At 42.2% G+C, this 18755-nt stretch overlaps 1 protein-coding gene across 2 annotated transcripts in view; it reads left to right on the top strand.

Moving 5' to 3' along the window:
• PWWP3A (PWWP domain containing 3A, DNA repair factor) overlaps nucleotides 1-18755 on the top strand; it is a 49331-nt gene that overhangs the window by 1961 nt on the left and 28615 nt on the right. Inside the window, exons 2-5 of one of the 2 annotated variants that reach the window (XM_070931851.1) lie at nucleotides 3685-3802; nucleotides 6514-6602; nucleotides 8175-8245; nucleotides 14651-15550. In XM_070931851.1, coding sequence (XP_070787952.1) covers nucleotides 3740-3802; nucleotides 6514-6602; nucleotides 8175-8245; nucleotides 14651-15550 — 1123 coding nt within the window. In that variant the 5' untranslated portion in view covers nucleotides 3685-3739. Of the gene's footprint in view, nucleotides 1-3684; nucleotides 3803-6513; nucleotides 6603-8174; nucleotides 8246-14650; nucleotides 15551-18755 lie in introns of those variants that run through there. The other variant, XM_070931852.1, reaches the window with a different exon arrangement.

The raw sequence follows: 18755 nt of genomic DNA, 5'->3' as shown, positions 1-18755 counted from the left end.
TTTTCAAATTCACCCCTATTTTTATTATCCATTATTTCTAGTCTCCAGCCCTTGCCTTTAATGAGCTTTTGCAGGGCTGTACAGCGCAAGAAAGCAGATGTAAGATTATTGGGATAGTCGTTGCTTCGACTTGGTGGTTTAAGTGCCATTTCCAAGGGCTACCTTTATTTCTATACAAATATATATATTGCAATATGTAGTTGAAAGGTAAATGAGATTATTTTTAAGTGCTCTGCTGGCTTCCCTGATTTTTTTCTTTCTTCTTTTTTTTTTTCATGTTTTATAGAACATTCAATTTCCATGAAACAGTATGTGATCTGGGTACAATTATTTTTATACGGTCATAATCCACGTATTTGTTGTATTCATCATGATAATAATATAATAATACTTAACATCATCTTCTTTTCCACATTAACATTTCCTCTTTTTATATCTCTTCCTTTCTAACTAACTGTTTCTATTGTCTAGCCATTGATAAAATACATCCCATATCAAAAAATATTCAGTTTCTTCTTTATCCTTAATAGTGAGCGTTAATCTATTCATTTCTGCGGATTCTAGTATTTTCTTAATTACATTCCCTCTGACGGAATCTCATCATTTTTCCATTGCTGTGCAAATATAATTCTAGTTGCAGTTAGTATATGCAAAACCAGATATATAGTCTTTTTATCATATTTTTCCGGTAGAATGCCCAACAAAAAATATCTCTGGTTTCAAGTCTATGTGTTGTTTTGTCATTTTTTCCAATCAAATATGTATTTTTTGCTTCCCTAATTTCTTAACATGTGAACCGGCCTTCCCAGGGCACATTTTCTTAACCCAGCAGGCATATTTTCTTATTTATTTGATACATTTATATATCTGCCCGTCTTATGTATTTGTTTCTGATATAAACCTCAGTGAGGACGTGCTGCTTTCCAAATGGAAAAACAATATGTGTCATTAATCGGTGGGTGGCCTTCCACTTACATCAATTAGTACATTTAGCCAGCATGAAAGTATGCAACTATCTATCCGTTTTGGCTTTCTGAAAGTTTGTTTTAGATTTTTATCTTGCATATTTATCATCGCTCAAGGCAAACATACCAATTCTTCCTTCCTTCTCCTAAGTTTCTAGTTTTTCCTAGGAGGAAAAAATATTAGGTATGTTTGCTGCCGTGTTGTTTTTTATAAAAATAACAAAGGCGAGATTTAAAAAAAAAAAAAAAACCAAAAGGGTTACATCTCTGCGTAGTCTCTGGGGTTCCTATTGGACATTTAAATTTTAATCAAATCCTCTTGGTTTTCAAACCAGTCAGACTAGGTAGGCAGAATTCTGCTGGTGCTGCTGTCCGTTGCTTGGGCAGTTGCAGTCGGAATGAGTTAGAATAGGATAGAATAACAGAGTTGGAAGGGACCTTGGAGGTCTTCTAGTCCACCCCCCCTGCTTAGGCAGGAAACCCTACACCACTTCAGACAAATGGTTATCCAACCTCTTCTTAAAAACTTCCACTGTTGGAGCATTCACAACTTCTGCAGGCAAGTTGTTCCACTGATTAATCGTTCTAACTGTCAGAAAATTTATCTTTAGATCTAAGTTTCTGCTGTTGGTTTAGAACCCCTTCTCTGGTCAAAGATCCTGCATTGCAACTTGGCCAAACATATTATAGTTAATGGGTTTGGGCCAATCAGTTTTATTCCAGCCTAACTTCCTTTGCCGCTCTGTGGTGCAGATGAAGGAGAAGGATTAGAGGTGACATTCAGTACTTGCGGGGTTGTCCCCGAGAAAAGAGGGTCGACCCATTCTTCAAAGCACAAGAGGGCAGGGCAAGAAGCAGTGGGAACTCCTTAAAGAGAGATGGAACCTGAAACTAAGGAGAAGAAATTTAAGAAACCTACGAGACCGTCTTTTGCCACCAATAGCTTCCCACCAACCAGTTCGTTCTCACAGGGAGAGACTACTCAGGGTACCGTCAGTCAAATTATGCCGACTGGCGACTCCCAGGGGGAGGGCCTTCTCTGTGAGGGCTCCGACCCTTTGGAATGAACTGCCCCCTGAGATATGGAATATCCCTGATCTCCCCCTCAAAACCCTGATGTTCCAACAAGTGGGGCTAAACATATGAACATGTGAATGTTTTTAAAATGTTATCTAATTTTAGGTTCTATTTAATTGGGCCAAACTATGTTATAATAATAATTTTAATTACCAATTTTATGATGTTTGTGTATCTATATTTTTCTTGACTGTACACCGCCTTGAGTCCTAGGGGAGAAAGACGGTATAGAAATAAAATAAATAAATAAATAAATAAATAAGAAATGAACAATTAAGCCACCATAGCTATGAAAGCCAACTGGGCAAGTGGGCCAGTCACTCACACACTCCCTCTCAGCCCAAAACAAAGGGTTGCTGCTGTGAGGGAAATAGGAGGAAGAAGGTGTGTTGGCTATGCCCGTCACCAGTTATTTGTGAAAATAGTAAGGCCGGGATACAAATAAATAAAATAATGGAACAGCTTCCCTATTGGAGTTGTGGGTGCTCCATCACGGGTGATTTTCAAGCATAGACTGGACAACCATTTGATCAGAATGGTATCAAGTCTGCCTTGAGCATGGGGTTGGATTAGAAGACCTTCAAGGCAGGAGTGAAATGCTCCCGGTTCGGACTGATTCGGAGAACCGGTAGCGATGGCGCAAGGCTCCACCCACCCACCCGGTCATTGTTACTTCCTGGTTTTAACCAGGAAGTAACCTGTTTTTTACCCTCTGCGCATGCGCAGAGTGTCCAAACACGCATGGGACGCATGCACTTCCAAACCAGTTGAGAAGGTAAGTAGATTTCACCCCTGCTTCAAGGCCCCTTCCGACCCTACAATTCTTTTTTTTTTTTTTTTAATTTGATTTATATGCCGCCCTTCTCCGGAGACTCAGAGCGGCTTACAATGCGTTAAGCAAATAGCCTTCATACTTTTGTATATTTATACAAAGTCAGCTTATTGCCCCCACAAACTGGGTCCTCAATTTACCTACCTTAGAAAGGATGGAAGGCTGAGTCAACCTTGAGCCTGGTGAGATTTGAACTTACAGTAATTGCAGACAGCTGGTGTTATCAGTCTGCTGAGCCACCAGGCCCAGAATTCTATGATTTAGAATTCTATGATTTTAAATATTCTAAACATTTTCTGGCATATCAATGTGAACAAATAAATATTTTTATTAGTGGAATTTCTTGAGATTGATCTAAAAAAAAAGGTTGATACCAGTTTATGGAGCATACGTGTAGTCCATGACGTACAACACAGTTGAGCCCAAAATTTCTGTTGCTAAGCAAGACAGTTGTTAAGTGAGTTTTGCTCCATATTATGACTTTTCTGGCCACAGTTGCTAAGCGGAGCACTGCAGTTAAGTCAGTAACATGGTTGTTCAGTGAATCTGGCTTCCCCATTGACCTTGCTTCTCAGAAGGTCACAAAAGGTGATCACATGACCCTGGGACATTAAAACCGTCATAAATAAATATGAGTCAGTTGCCAAGCATCCACATTTTGATCCACAGGGGTGCTGCAATGGTTGCAAATGTGAAAAATCGTCATAGCTCACTTTTTTCAGTGCCGTTGTAACTTCGAACAATCACTAAACGAACTGTTGTAAGTCGAGGACTACCCGTGCAATGATTTATTTTGTTACTGTAACCTAGGACGTCTCTGCTAGCAAGCCTTTAACCTGGATCCCCAGCGGAACATCCATCAAGGATGATGATGAGTGAAGGAGAATATGTCTTTTGCAAGTGGAAAAAGCGGCTATGGCCAGCACAGGTATGTAATTGGCCAAACCCTGATTATTTCTGATTTGTGGAAGAGTCATATCCAGATTGGCTAAAAAATGCTTTACCCACTTGAGCTCAGATGGCAGTTCAACTGTATTTGGTTTGGAGTTTTGTTTGTTCTGATTGCAAACTATATTTAACCAGAGGGAAAGGGTGACCCTGTTATGTTAAAAGGTGTCCTCCCATTAGAAGGATATCATTTCCCACCCGGTTGTTCATAATTTGAGAGCAGTAAATAATGTTGGGATGTAGGAGACATGAACTAGCCTTGGTAGTACATTGGTCTAAGGCACCCTGTTATTAAGCTGGTTATTAAGACCAGCTGCCTGCAATTACTGCAGGTTCGAATCTCGCCAAGGCTCAAGGTTGACTCAGCCTTCCATCCTTTCTAAGGTAGGTAAATTGAGGACCCAGTTTGTGGGGGCAATAAGCTGACTTTGTATAAATATACAAAAGGATGAAGGCTATTGCTGAGCACATTGTAAGCCGCCCTGAGTCTCCGGAGAAGGGCGGCATATAAATCAAATTAAAAAAAAAAAAACACTACTACTTCTGCAAATCCCACAGAGTGTAATCATGGTTTGTGATAGCTTAATACAGAGGTCCTCAAACTTGGCAGCTTTAAGACTTGTGGACTTCAACTCCCAGAATTCTCCAGCCAGCTGTGCTGGCTGGAGAATTCTGGGAGTTGAAGTCCACAAGTCTTAAAGCTGTCAAGTGTGAAGACCTCTGGCTTAATACAAAGAAAAAATTCCCTTAAGTAAGAGGTGATTCTTGGTAGTTTCATGGACCTCTTGGCAATCATACAAGTGGTCTGCGGCTCTGCTTTCTAGGATACATTTTCATTTATTTATATACTTATATATTTGTTTGGCTTTCAAATCCAAACTACCGATTTAGGATTTCACCGTGGTCTCCCATCTCAAGAACGAACCAGGCCTGACCCTGTTTCGAATTCTGCAAAAGCCAACCAGCTGTGCCACTGGCCAAGGTGTGGGGGTTATTGCAAACCACTGTGTTTATTTGATTTGTAGCCTGCCTTTATTACTTTATAAGTAACCCAAGGCAGAGAATATAGCTAATTTATTTATTTATTTATTTAATTTTTATACCGCCCTTCTCCCGAAGGACTCAGGGCGTTGAACAGTCAAAATAACATACATATAAAATGTGAAATAAAGCAATTTAAAATAATTAAACCAATTTGGATAAAAAAACTCATCAATTAAGAATCTTCAGCATAAAATTTAGAACAATTAGAAGAAATTTATGCTAGCCCAGCTTGGTGAAACAGAAAGGTCTTAAATGTACGACGGAAAGTACAGAGATCTGGGATCATTCGTATCCCTGGGGGTATCCTGTTCCAAAGGGTAGGTGCCCCCACAGAAAAGGCTCTCCCCTTGGGAACCACCAGTCGACATTGCTTTAGTGATGGCACCCTGAGGAGGCCCACTCTGTGGGACCGTATTGGTTGGTGGGAGGTTATCAGTTGCAGAAGGTGGTCTCGTAGGTACCCAAGCCATGGAGCACTTTAAAGGTAAGAACCAACACCTTGAAGCGCACTCGGAAGACCACCGGGAGCCAGTGCAGCTCGCGTAGGAGAGGTGTTACATGGGAGCGCCATGTCGCTCCCAATATCACCCGCGCAGCTGCATTCTGGACCAGTTGGAGCATCCGTGTGCACCTCAAGGGGAGCCCCATGTAGAGAGCATTACAGTAGTCCAGACGGGAAGTGACGAGGTGCATAAGGAGTCCCGATCTAGAAAGGGTCACAACTGGCGAATCAGGCGAACCTGATAGAAAGCTCCCCTGGCCACGGCCATCATATGCTCTTCTAAAGACAGCCGCGTGTCCAGGAGGATACCCAAGTTGCGAGCCCTCTCCGTGGGGGCCAGTGACTCGCCCCCAATAGTCAACGATGGTATCAGCTGGCTATATCAGGACGCCGGCAGCCACAGCCACTCAGTCTTGGAAGGATTGAGTCGGAGCTTGTTTCTCCCCATCCAGATCCGCACGGCTTCAAGGCACCGGGACATCACTGCAAGGGCATCATTAGGGTGGTCTGGAAGGAATATTCCTTCCTCATCTTATTTTCTCCACAACAACAACAACAACAACCCACCTCACTCTCAGAGAGACTGGCCAACCCAGACAGTTTTCTTGCCAAGGGCAGGACTGGTACTTATCTCCTTGGGTCAAAGTCACCCAGCTGGCTTTTGTGCCTGAAACAGGATTATAATTCACAGTCTCCTTGGCTTCTAGCCTGGTACCTTAACCACTAGACCAAACTGTATTGCTTGTTTTGCTCATATTGTTGCCAAGAAAATTATATGTATACACACGGAGTTTCCAGGTGAATTTCTTTGTCTTCTACATGTTGGAATGTCAGCTGTAATTCAGGATCTGACTGAAGTATCACATCCTCTTCCACACATCTTAATTATTTTTAAATTGATGGGCTATAAATTTTCAAGTTTTTTTTTTTTTTCTTCCACACCTGCATTGGAAGGGAAAATTTCTGGCCTTGAGCGTTCTGAAGAACATTTAAGACAAAAAACAAAAACTCGACTTCAGTGCTCGGTATTATGCATTTCTCACAATAGAAATACGTTTCTATTTCTCTGCTGCCGTTCTCTGGATTTTTTTTGTTTCTCGGAATTTGGACCTTTTAAAAAAAAAAATCCATACTTTTTTTTCCAGATCTTGTCTAGAAGCCAGAGTTCCAGAGGGCGTCTGCTTCCTGAGAAGCTGGGTTCCATTCGGCTCAAAATTATCGCTGAAAATAAACAGTTAAGTTTCTGAGGATTTGCGGCCTCTTATGCTGCTTTTATATATGTCTTACCATATTTTTCGCACTGGAGACGCACTGAACTATAAGACGCACCTACCTTTTTTGGTGAGGAAAAGAAAAAAAAGAAATCTCCCTCTGCCTCTGAGCAATTTTGCCTCATTGCAGCAAACAGCCTGCTTTACTTTCATTTTTGTTTTCAGCATAGCTTGATTAGCAAAAGAAAAAAAAAATCTGCTCCCAGCAATTTGCCTCCTTGAAACAAGCAGCAGAGGCCCAGGCAAAACAGCTGAGAGTCGGGAGGCTGATCCAATCAACTTGTGTTAATTAGGCTGTGCTGAAGCTGAAAGGAGCTGTTTTTTTCTTGCTGTTTGCTGCAAGGAGGTAACTGCTGGGAAGCAGAGGACAAAGGGTGGGGAGCAGTGGGTGGGTCGGGCTATATTCGGTGTATAAGACGCACTTAAATTTTCACCCCCTTTTAGGGGGGAAAAAGGTGCGTTTTATACTCCGAAAAATACGGTAATTCACCAGTAAGTTTGACTTTGATTTGCAAAATAAATCCATTAAAGCAGCCAGGTCCTGGTCTCCCTTCTGTTTTGTTTTTTAAATAAATTCCTTATGGGATGTTATTTGGGACAAACAGGAATAGTCACAGCTGTTTACAGGCTGGCAAAATGTTGACAAACTATCTTAGAGTTGTAATCCTATCAAAAACAATGCTAGGCAAAGGAAGGTGGTGGTGTTGATTTGCTCAAGTGGGTTAGGGTTAAAAGTGTAATTTATTTAAAAATATCACAACTGTTGAACTAAAGCATTCTTGGCCACGTTGTTCTGACCTGGCCTTCCTAGAAGCAAGAAACAGGCTCCTCGCAAAGAAAACCCTCTCTTTAATTACACCTTGGCAATTAACTTCATTCACCAACAGAAAGTCCAGGCAAGAGTCCTGCAAGGAGTTAACTGAAGCAATAGTCCTTATTGGCTCGTTAAGATAAATGCAAGGCTAGATAGATAGAATAGAACAGAGTTGGAAGGGACCTTGGAGGTCTTCTAGTCCAACCAGCCGGAAGGCTGCAAATTAAGTCAAAGAAATAGACAAACCTCAGTTCCGGCAAAGCAGTCTTTGTCCAATGAAACACACAAGGAACAAACTTTCTAGAAATATGAATGGTTGTCTGATACAACCACCCCTCCCTTTTCCTCCTATTTATTCCCCAGCCAGGAACGAGCCATTCAGCGTCCCTGTTTGTTTTGCTTCCCGAGACGACTCATTGTTCTTCGTTCACCTATCTGTGCATAGGCGCATCTGGAACAGGCCCCAGCTGTTCCTCCTCCTCACTCATCTCTGACTTCAAAGGCAGCTGCCTCTCCGGTAGCTGGGAAATGCCGGACGTCCCTGGCTCTATCTCTATGTCCGACGCTGAGCATCCATCAGAGCCTTCCCCAGGCTCCAGAACTGGCCCAAGTTCTTCCCCAACCTCATCATCCGAGTCTGCCGACAGCTCCTCTGGAAGCTGGCAGGTCACAACACACGTAAAACCAAAAGTTTAATGCTTTTCTTTTTCCCTTTTTCAAGGGTCACCATGCGCGTTGCCCATATTGTGCCTCTGACAATACAAAGCATTGAAGACATTGCAGAAAAATTGGGTACGTTTGGCTTTTATTTGTTCAGCCGTGACCATGAAATCCTGTTTTCCGAAGTTATCTTTCCTGAAATTTCCTGACAGAACAATTAATCAGTGGAATAACTTGCCTGCAGAAGTTGTGAATGCTCCAACAGTGGAAGTTTTTAAGAAGAGGTTGGATAACCATTTGTCTGAAGTGGTGTAGGGTTTCCTGCCTAAGCAGGGGGTTGGACTAGAAGACCTCCAAGGTCCCTTCCAACTCTGTTATTCTATTCTATCTAGAATAGATAGAATTCTCCCCCGCAGTCACCCCGCTTTTGGCACGATATGGCATGGTGGGCCCAGTAGGCCTGTTTTTCACCCTCAGAGGCTTTCTTGGAGCCTGGGAAGGGTGAAAACGGCCTTCCCCAGCCCCCCCCCCCCCCCCGAGGCCCTCCAGAGGCTGGAAATGGCCCGTTTCCCAACTTCCGGTGGGCCCAGAAGGCCAGAAAATTAGCTGGCTTGCACAGGCATGTGCGCTGGAGCTGAGCTAGGGCAATGCTCGCGTGCCCACAGATATGGCTCTGTGTGCCACCTGTGGCACGCGTGCCATAGATTCGTCATCACGGATCTAGATAATGAGGCGCCCAAAAATCTCAGGCTAGACTTAAGTAGCTGAAGTCAGGCAAACTGTTAAAAATGGTTCTCTTGATTCTGTTTGTGTTTAGATGTCTTCTTTGTCAAAATTCTCACAATGGTTTTTGTGTTATAACACTGATTTGCATCTGTAAAAGATCTAATTCCAAAGAAAAGGAATAAAGGGATGGGAACATTCTCAGGGATGAAATTATGTCATTGTTCCTAATGGACTGGGGGGGGGGAGATTTTTTTTCCTTCACTTTTTTGTTATAGCACTTTTAGTGTGTCTCGTTGAATTTTTTTAAAAAAAATCTTTGAAAATGTAAGAATGGGCTAGACTTAAGGACAACTTCTAGATATGAATAGGCTGCCTATTACAAAAAATGCCTGGCAGTGTTCCCCTTCCTCGAGCCGACAAACTGCTGAAACCACACAGTGCTTGCAGGAACCAAGATTTGCTGTGTGTTTTTAATATACAGCCCGTTTTCAGCAGTTCCTGAAAGCATTGTGTGGCTTTAGCGGTTCATTGTCTTGAGGAAGAACAATGCAGTCCATTTGTAAGCGCCAGTTCCAACCTACATATAAATTGGAGTTAAAGACAGATTAAAAACAGATTAAGGAACAGAACTTGTTCTTCCAATTGTTGGAAGAAATATCCTTCTGGGTTCAGTTCCAAGTGGGGAGAAAAACACTGGAAACGTGGCTGATTGGAAAGATGGTTTTTAATGGTGGAGAGGACCACATGGTTTGAGATCCTGGGCAAAAAGCACATGGATGAGAGAGAGAGATTTATACCCTCTGTTGGGCTTTGAATTTAAGCTTGTATTCAAGCATGTTACCCCTGCATGACTCCCATGGGGCCATGCAGGGGTAACTTTGTAGATTGTCTGTGTCCCAGGCTTGGTTGAGTCTTGCTGGGTGATGATGTAATGAAAGGGCTTTGGGCAATTCCTACTATGGCTCTGTCTGAAGGAGGGAGATCTTTGTTATGTAGAATAGACTGGCCCAGGCCTTAATGGCCCATTGACAAAAGTGGGGGGGGGGCTGAGTTTCTGCCTCCCTTTTAGGGGAAATATTCTGCCCTTTTAATATTTCCTAAAATATCTCATTTTCTTAGGAGATGGGTGGGTGCTAACTTCCTACACTCAAACACTGGAGGTTTTTAAGAAGAGATTGGACAACCATTTGTCTGAAATGCTATAGCATTTCCTGCCTGAGCAGAGGGTTGGACTAGAAGACCTCCAAGGTCCCTTCCAACTCTGTTACTCTGTTATTCGTAACCCCGGACACAACCTGAAAGGCATCTTGAGAGGAAAAGAATAAATTGGGTGAGGTCATAATAAACCCAGTAGAGATAGTCCTCGACTTATGACTGTAATAGAGCCAGCCAATTACTGTTATGAAACAAGTCATGTTTTTTGGGGGTTAATTCTGAATTTTTAGGATCAATATTATCATGGTTTGTTGCATAGTCAGCCAGATGTTCAGTCTGGATTTGGCATTTTTATTCACCTATCAAGTCCTTCCCAAGGACCTGAGATAAGCAGATGTTGATCTTTGATGGTGTTATAAGTATCGTTGCAGGATGTAAGCTATTCCAAGTAAAGCTGCCTTTTGCATTTGACCAGTAAGAATGGTTATTATTATTTTGACTCATTGCACAATCAGCCAGATGTTCACACTGTATTTGCCATATTATTATTAAATTTATTTGTTGCCCATCTCGTGGTTCAAGGTGACTCTAAGCTCTTGAGAGATTTTCCCTCCCTCATAAATTCATTCTACCTGTTGAATAGCCATCCAAATTCTTTTATTTATTTGTATTTATTGAGAATTTTACATAAAGTAAAAAATAAATCTAAATAAAAGAGGGAAAACAAAAAAGAAAAGAAGTGCAAGAAAATACAACCAAAGTTATGAAATATAATGACTTCCTTTTTTCTCTTCCACAGTTATTAACAAATCTATCGTATCTCTTCCCTCTTCCCTCTTCCAGACATCCCTTCAACCCTTTATTTAATTCTTACGTGTTTCAATTAATAAATCCATATTAATGTTTTGGCTTCCTTTAACAAAAAGACCGTAAAATATTTCTAGTCTTTAAAAAACACGCTTATTGTTTTCTCCCTGACCAATTTCTGTCATTTTAACAATCTGTTCCTGCGTTGTGGGAATTTCACTACTGTTCCATCTTTGTGGATTTAATAACCTTGGTGCCATTATCATACACAAAATTCATCTTCTGTGAGTCTTTTATAATTTAGTAGCCATAAGTCCCAATAAAAAATCTCCAGGGTGTTTTTTGATTATTATTTTTTTTTTGTTACAATATGAATCTTTAAAATTCTTTGTATTGTTGGTATATTTATATCTAAAGTTTCTTGGCTTTGTCACAAGTCCTCCCTACGTGATAAAATGTTCCTTCATGTTTTTTTTCCCCACATTTCCAGCATTGGCCAGAGGTCCATTTATACATTTTTGATACTATCCAAATTTCTGGCAGGGCCATATCTTCAGTTAGTGAATTCTTCTGGTTAATTAGAGGTCATATGTGCTTCCTTTTATAAGCCTCTCTGCATTTCCCCCCCTTAGTTTATTTAGTTTCTAGGCCACCCAACTCCAAAAAGGACTCTGAGCAGCTTCACAAGATAAAAAGCAGGAAAAGAAAACCACAACATTAAAAAGCAAGTTGTTCTGAGGGATCAATACCCAAAACTTTTCTCCCCCACATTTCTTCCATACACCTGGTGCTTTTCAACCCTCTCAATTCTGATATGTGTTTATTTCAACTCCCAGAAATTCCCAGCCAGGGTAGAAACCAGTGCAAAATTTGTCCCTCCTCCCCCCACCCTGTCAAACATTCACTCCCACCACCACCACCAAGAGGTGAGGTGGGCCTCCACTCTCCTGGCCTTCCGGAAAGCTGTGGAAATACGGTTCCTGCTTGAGGCGTACCAAGAAGCAGCCACAGTGGGGCTGGTTAGCGCCCTGAAAGCCCTCCCCACACATTTTAATTAAATGTTCACATCTCTTGCCTCTTTTTAATTTTTTTAGGTTTTTAATATTTTATTTGTGCACCACCTAGATTGCCTCGGTGAGGGAGATGGTGGTTTGACAAATGATAGATAGAAAGAAAGGTAGGTAGGTAGGTAGGTAGATCGATCAGGGGTCTCCAACCTTGGCAACTTTAAGACTTGTGGACTTCAACTCCCAGAGCCACCCGTCTTCTTCGTTTTTAGTTTCTATTAAATTGTTAATAGCAACAGCACTTTATATACTGCTTCATTGTGTACTTTCTAAGCCAGGGGTCTCCAACCTTAACAACTTTAAGAACTCTGGGAAGTTGTCCACAAGTCTTAAAGTTGCCAAGGTTGGAGACCCTTGAGAGATAGATAGATAGATAGATAGATAGATAGATAGATAGATAGATAGAACAGAACAGAACAGAACAGAACAGAACAGAACAGAACAGAACAGAACAGAACAGGAATAACAGAGTTGGAAGGGACCTTGGAGGTCTTCTAGTCCAACCCCCTGCTTAAGCAGGAAACCCTACACCACTTCAGACAAATGGTTATCCAACATCTTCTTAAAAATAGATTAGATAGATAGATAGATAGATAGATAGATAGATAGATAGATAGATAATGATGATGCACGGACATGCAGAGCGAGAGAGTTAGAGATAGACAGAGATAGATATAAAGAGAGAGATGGAGACAGAAAGAAAGAGACATGAATGGATATATAGTGAGAGATACATAGATAGATACAGAAAGAGAGATGGATGGAGTTAGAAAGACAGACATAGATAGTAGATATCCTGTTTCCCCCCAAATAAGACATCCCCTGATAATAAACCCAATCGGGCTTTTGAGCACATGGCAATAAGGCCAAGCGCTTATTTCAGGGTTCAAAAAAAATATAAGACAGCGTCTTATTTTCAGGGAAACACGGTAGATACATAGTTACGTAGATGCTACAAGATTCAAAATGGTGACAGAAAAGATTATTCAATGAGGTTGGGATGATATAGCAGGAAATATATTTCTTAAAATATGTCTTTGTAAAATGCTGAAGGTTTTTAACACTTTCCTAAACACAGAGGTTTAACCAGTGGGTGGGGGAAAAAACCCAAGTGAGTGCTAACTTACCCTCCAGAGGCAGGGAGTTCCACAGATGAAATATAAAGCCTTCCACTGTTGCTCTCTGTTTCCCATTTGGGAACTTAAAGAAAAGCCTTGCAAAGGATGGGATCAGGCCGGTGTAAAAGGAAGCTGTAAATTATCCTGCAGTTGACCCCAGGAAAGGTTTTATGACATTTTATATTATGTCATAAAATGTTTATGACCATTTTTATGTCATTAAAATGTTTCATAAAATTGGCAGTGTTTCAATTCCGTGGAAGTCGTGGATTCCAGATTTCGGATTCATTCTGTAAGTTAGCCCATTTGAGCTACCTTGGTTCAAAAATCTTGTTGACCTGCGATGCACCTTTTTGCCCAGAGCAAAAGTTACATGAATGAGAGTGTTAATAGCATAGACATGCTATTTGTACACTTAATAGGCTACAGTATAGCATAAATACAACTTTTATTTGCACTGGGAAACCAAAAAAAAAAAATGTGTGATTCACTTTTTTGCTGTGATCTAGAACTGAGCTCACAATATCTCCCAAGTTAAGCCAGTTATTTAAAGCATTTTCTTTGTCCAGAATGGATGACAAGGCAATTGTGACTGTTCCAAACCATCAGATTTTAGAAAAATTGGTGCTTGTGTGTGTGTGTGTGTGTGTGTGTGTGTCTGTGTGTGTCTGTGTGTGTGTGTGCATTTTTTGAATACTATTTACTTCTTTATCTAAAGGCCTCAAGGAGTGGAGAAGTCAATCACCCCAAACATAGAAGCTCTTATCTTCTTTTGACCAACTCTTTCCTCTGTCACAGCCTGAACTCCTGGATCAGGAGTTAAAGCGCTCAAGTCATTCAAACCCTAGTCATCCTTCTCCTGGACTGTTGCATCATGTTCTACATGGGGCTACCCTTGAAGAGTATTCAGAAGCTACGATTGGCATGGAATGCAGGCACACGGACAGTTCTTGGGGCCAATAAGGTGGCCCATGTTACACGTTCTGGCTGCCGGCTTGCTTCCGGGTGCAATTCAACCTATTGGTTATTACCTTTAAAACCCCGCATGGGAAGGGTATAGATTACCTGAGGAACAGTCTCACCTCCAAGGGATTGGCCTGCCCCACACTCTTGTCCTTCTAAAAGGGTCTGAAGACCTGGCTCTCCCAACTGCCCTGGGGTGCCAATAGGAGTGCATTAGGGGTGGTATCCACTTACCTTCGCTACCAGTTTGCAAATGTGGGCGCGTGTGCTCGTTTCACTCGCACGCACCACCTTGGTGCATGCGCAGGGCCTTCCGTGCATGCATAGATCATCAAAAATGGGATGTGATTATGTCTGGGCGGGTGGGCGGAGTCTCCCACCGCCATTACCTATTCACCCGAACCGGATAGAACTGGCTCAATACCACCACTGGAGTGCATCTTTCTGGAGGTGGTTAACAGACTTAAGATAAGACCCTGCCTTTCCCCGTGTGCATCTTGCTCCTTCCTCCCCATTTTTTGTCAATTTTAAACTAATGTTACCATTTATTGCTTTAATGTTTTAATGTTTTTTACTGGTTTTTACTGGTTGTAAGCCAGCTAGAGTCACCTCCAGGTGAGATGGGTGGCATATAAGTTGGATAAATAATTAATACACACACACACACACACACCGCTGATCACTGTTGACTCTCTTCCCAGCTCCGAGCAATGAAGCCCAGAAGGTGGTAGAAGAGTTAACTTACCGCCGAGCCTTGCGGGAATTGTTGGAGATCATGAAGGAACGGGCAGCCCCTAAAAATCCTGACCCTTGTAGGCGAAGGAGTGAAGAGGCAACAACCAGGAAAGGACAGCAAGGACAATCCTCGGCACCCCAGGAACCCCTTTCTCCCCGAAGAAGCCCCCGTGGGACAAAGAGGATGGAGGCAGGCAGGACCCTTTCAGATTCTCCAGCCAAGTCATTGAGACCTTTGGAGTCGAGAATCAATAACCTGCCTACTTGCAAACCTCCCTCATCTGCATCGGGAGACCTTCCAGGTGTCAGGAAGCCAACCCCAAAGCCAAACATCTCACGTAGTCTTGCAGCACCACCTCAACTCACCCAGAGGTCTCCCGTGGCCTCCAAGGAGCATCGGCAAGTTGGTGGTCCGTCTGGAAGGAAGGCGCCTTCAAACCGGCCGGTGAGAACCAGCACCCCGGACTCTACTTCTCACAAGTGCCGCCCCAGGTTCCCGTCAGCAAAAGGAAGAGACGAGGCGGCCTCAGAACTGCGGAGGAATTTGCTGGGACCCGCCCTCGAAGGGTTTTCCTCTCAGCCAGCAGGTGCTCCTCTGGCCAAGCGAGAGGCACGGAAACGGAAGAAATGGCAGCAGCCCTCCAAGGGCAGCCGGTGCTCCCCGCGCTTGGAAGCCACTTCCTCAAAGCAAATCCTGGCCACTCAGGAACCCTCCCTGGAAAGGTCACAATGGATGAGTGGGAGACAGCCCACAGAGCACAGAGAACCTTCTCTGGACTGTGCTCCTTGGGAACTGAAAAGAGACCCTGACCCCTATAGAGCTGCAGTTCGAGGAGGCTGGCTCCCAGAATTTGAAGATAACGAAGGTAAGATGATGTGCATCTGCCAAAGACATGTTGGGGGAAGCTGTGAGTTTTGGGGAGACCTAGAATTGGAGGGGAGGGTTCATGTGCTGTCTTCAAGTGCAGTGAACTGGTGTTGTCAGGTGCCAGGGAAATTGGGCAATCCAGGCAGATCAAATAGGTATAAAGATTTATGGTAAGCTTAAGCCCTCTACAAGAATCTGAACTACTAACAGTTCAAGCAATTTGGTGGTAAATAAGGAATGCACAGTGGGCTGGACTTGCAAGTGCGAAGGGACTCATGATGTTTAACCTCTCCCTTGGGCTCAGCCTGGACATTTTCTTACAGGTGTGGGTTTATGTAACAGCAGGGTGGATTTGATTTAAATCAAGTTGATTTAAATCCCAATTTAAATCATGATTTAAATCACTAGTAAAAAGGCTTGATTTAAATCAACTCGATTTAAATCATAATTTTTAAAGAGCAACTGTCATCTCTGCTACTCCTTTGACCCACTGTTGACTCACCGATACTCCCAGTGTTTCAGAATATACAGCCTCATGCTACATAACTAAGCTCCATTTCATGCTGAATAAACTAAATTATTTATGTGTCAACTTGCAAAGCTTTCAAGTTGCCATGAGCAGGAGGGAGAGAGAACTGATAGAGCTGATTGATTTCCCTAACTGAAGTGCATTCCATACATTCTTCCTGACCGCAATCAGAAGGAGGGTGTTGGATTTCACAGCCAGCCAAAGGGGTTAATTGGAGAATGTGATTTATGACATGGCCAGAGAGGAGGGGAGAGACAGGGTCATAGGGGAACGTAAATCTACGTGGGATTAGTTCTAACTGCATCCAAATATTGCCGAAATGGTGCTCCTAATAAATGACAGTATTTCTTTTGAAGTTCGGCTCATGGCTTATGAATTAATTAGGGCATCTTTCGGAAACTTCACACACTGGTTATTGGCAAAAATGTAAATTGAATGAGATTTGACTGTGGGATGCCATAAATCAGGGGTGTCAAACTCAATCCTGTCGTGGACCGCATCGGGATTTTGTTTGCCCTTGGGGGGCCAGGGTGGGCGTGGCCTGGTCATTGCTGCCAACTGGGTGGGCGTGGCCGGGCCCAGAGCGGCAGGAGCCGGTCCTTCACTGTCTCCGGGACAGCCTGTGGGCCAACTCCGCAGCCTAGCGTGGGACTACTCCAGCCCACAGGCCACATGTTCAACACCCCTGCCATAAATAGTTATAAATGTGGGCCAGTTACCAAGTGTTTATTTCTTGTATTTATTTATTGGTTTGATTTATATGCCACCCTTCTCCGGAGACTCAGGGCGGCTTACAATGCGTTAAGCAATAGCTTTCATACTTTTGTATATATCCTCTTAGTAGGGCTTTTGGCCCCCCCTAAACGGTGTTCTTTTTTATACAAAGTCAGCTTATTGCCCCCACAATCCGGGTCCTCATTTTACCTACCTCGAAAGGATGGAAGGCTGAGTCAACCTTGAGCCTAGTGAGATTCAAACTTGCAGTAATTGCAGGCAGCTGGTGCTACTTAACAGCACTTTCAAAATGCGTTCAAAATGAGCGGCCATCAAAACTTTGGAACCAGGTCATTTGAGGGGTCTGTTATAACTTTGGACAGTCACTAAGCAACCGGTCGTAAGTTGAGAACGTACAGTGCCCAGATCACGATCACATGACCGTAGGGATGCTGGGATGATCACAACTTTGAGGACCAGCCATAACCACCACTTGTTCAGCATTGTTGTGATTTTGTACGGTTGCTGAACTGGTGGTCGTTAATCAAGGACTACCTGTAGGCCAGATCATGAAGCAGCCTTTCAGTCAGAGCTGAAGAAGCTTCTTGGATGAGAAGCGAAACGTCTTCAAAGAAAAACCAGAAAGTCCAGTTGCCTCTTGAAAAAAGCACCTTTGGGGCAGCATTTGGTTTGAAATAACCCATGCAAAAATATTTGCTTTGTAAAAAATTAGGGAGAGTATCAGGGTTGTAAATGAAAACCTCTTTGGACAGCAAAGGCGGCTAACAACTACTGGAACGCATAACACCAGACATGTCACGGGAAGGCAAAATCACAAAACTGCGTCTCACTTATTTTGGACATGTCATGCTGGGGAATTCAGTGGAGAAAGCCTTTGTTTTTGGAAGAGTTAACGCTAAAAGGAAACGCAGAAGATCTGTGGGTGGCTGGTCACCATCATAGCTGACACCAGCCAGAGCATAGAAAATCTCAAAGAAATAATGCAAGATCGGAAGATGTGGAGAGACCTGGCCCCATAGAATCGCCAGGAATCGGACACGACCGAATGGATACCATCGTCATCAAATGAAAACCAGTATGGCCCAGTACCCATGAACTGGAAATGGATTCTTTTATGGGGGGGGGGGGAAAGCAAAAATATTATCTTTTTTTTTTTTACCATATATGTTTCCAGGGTCGTGTGATCTCACTTTTTGCCACCTTTTGACAAAGCAAAGCCAGATTCATGTAACTATGTCAGTGATTCATTTAACTTTTATAGTGTTGGTTTTTTATCTTGGCTGTACACCGCCCTGAGTCCTTCGGGAGAAGGGCGATATAAAAATTTAATAAATAAAATAAAATAAAATAAAATAAAATAAAATAATGAAATGAAATGAAATGAAATGAAATGAAATGAAATGATGAAATGAAATGAAATGAAATAAATAAAATAAATAAAATAAATAAAATAAATAAAATAAAATAAAATAAATAAAATAAATAAAATAAAAATAAAATAATAAAATAAAATAAAATAAAATAAAATAAAATAAAATAAAATAAAATATAATAAAATAATAAAATAATAAAATAAAATAAAATAATAAAATAAAATAAACAAACAACTGTGGCAAGAAAGATTGTAAAATGGGGCAAAACTGACTTACCGTATTTTTCAGACTATAAGTCGCACTTTTTTGTCTCCCAAAATGGGGTGAAAATGTCTGTGTGTCTTATAGACTGAATATTGCCGAAGCCCCGGCCACCTGCCAGCGGTTATTTGGCCTCCGCACGCCCTGTTTTCAGGCCTTTTTCAGGTCTTTTTTCAGCCTGTTTTTGAGACTTTTTGGCCCATTTTTGAAGCTTTTTTTATGGCCTATTTTCAAGGCTTTTTTTGGAAAAAATGGGCCGAAAAGAGCCTCAAAAACGGGCCGAAAAAAGACTGGAAGAGGGCCAA

The sequence above is a fragment of the Pituophis catenifer genome, unplaced genomic scaffold (genome assembly GCF_029215685.1).
Source record: "Pituophis catenifer annectens isolate HBS135680 unplaced genomic scaffold, rPitCat1.0.hap2 SCAF_1, whole genome shotgun sequence".
Lineage (NCBI taxonomy): Eukaryota > Metazoa > Chordata > Lepidosauria > Squamata > Colubridae > Pituophis > Pituophis catenifer.
This window is presented reverse-complemented; position numbering and strand designations above follow the sequence as displayed.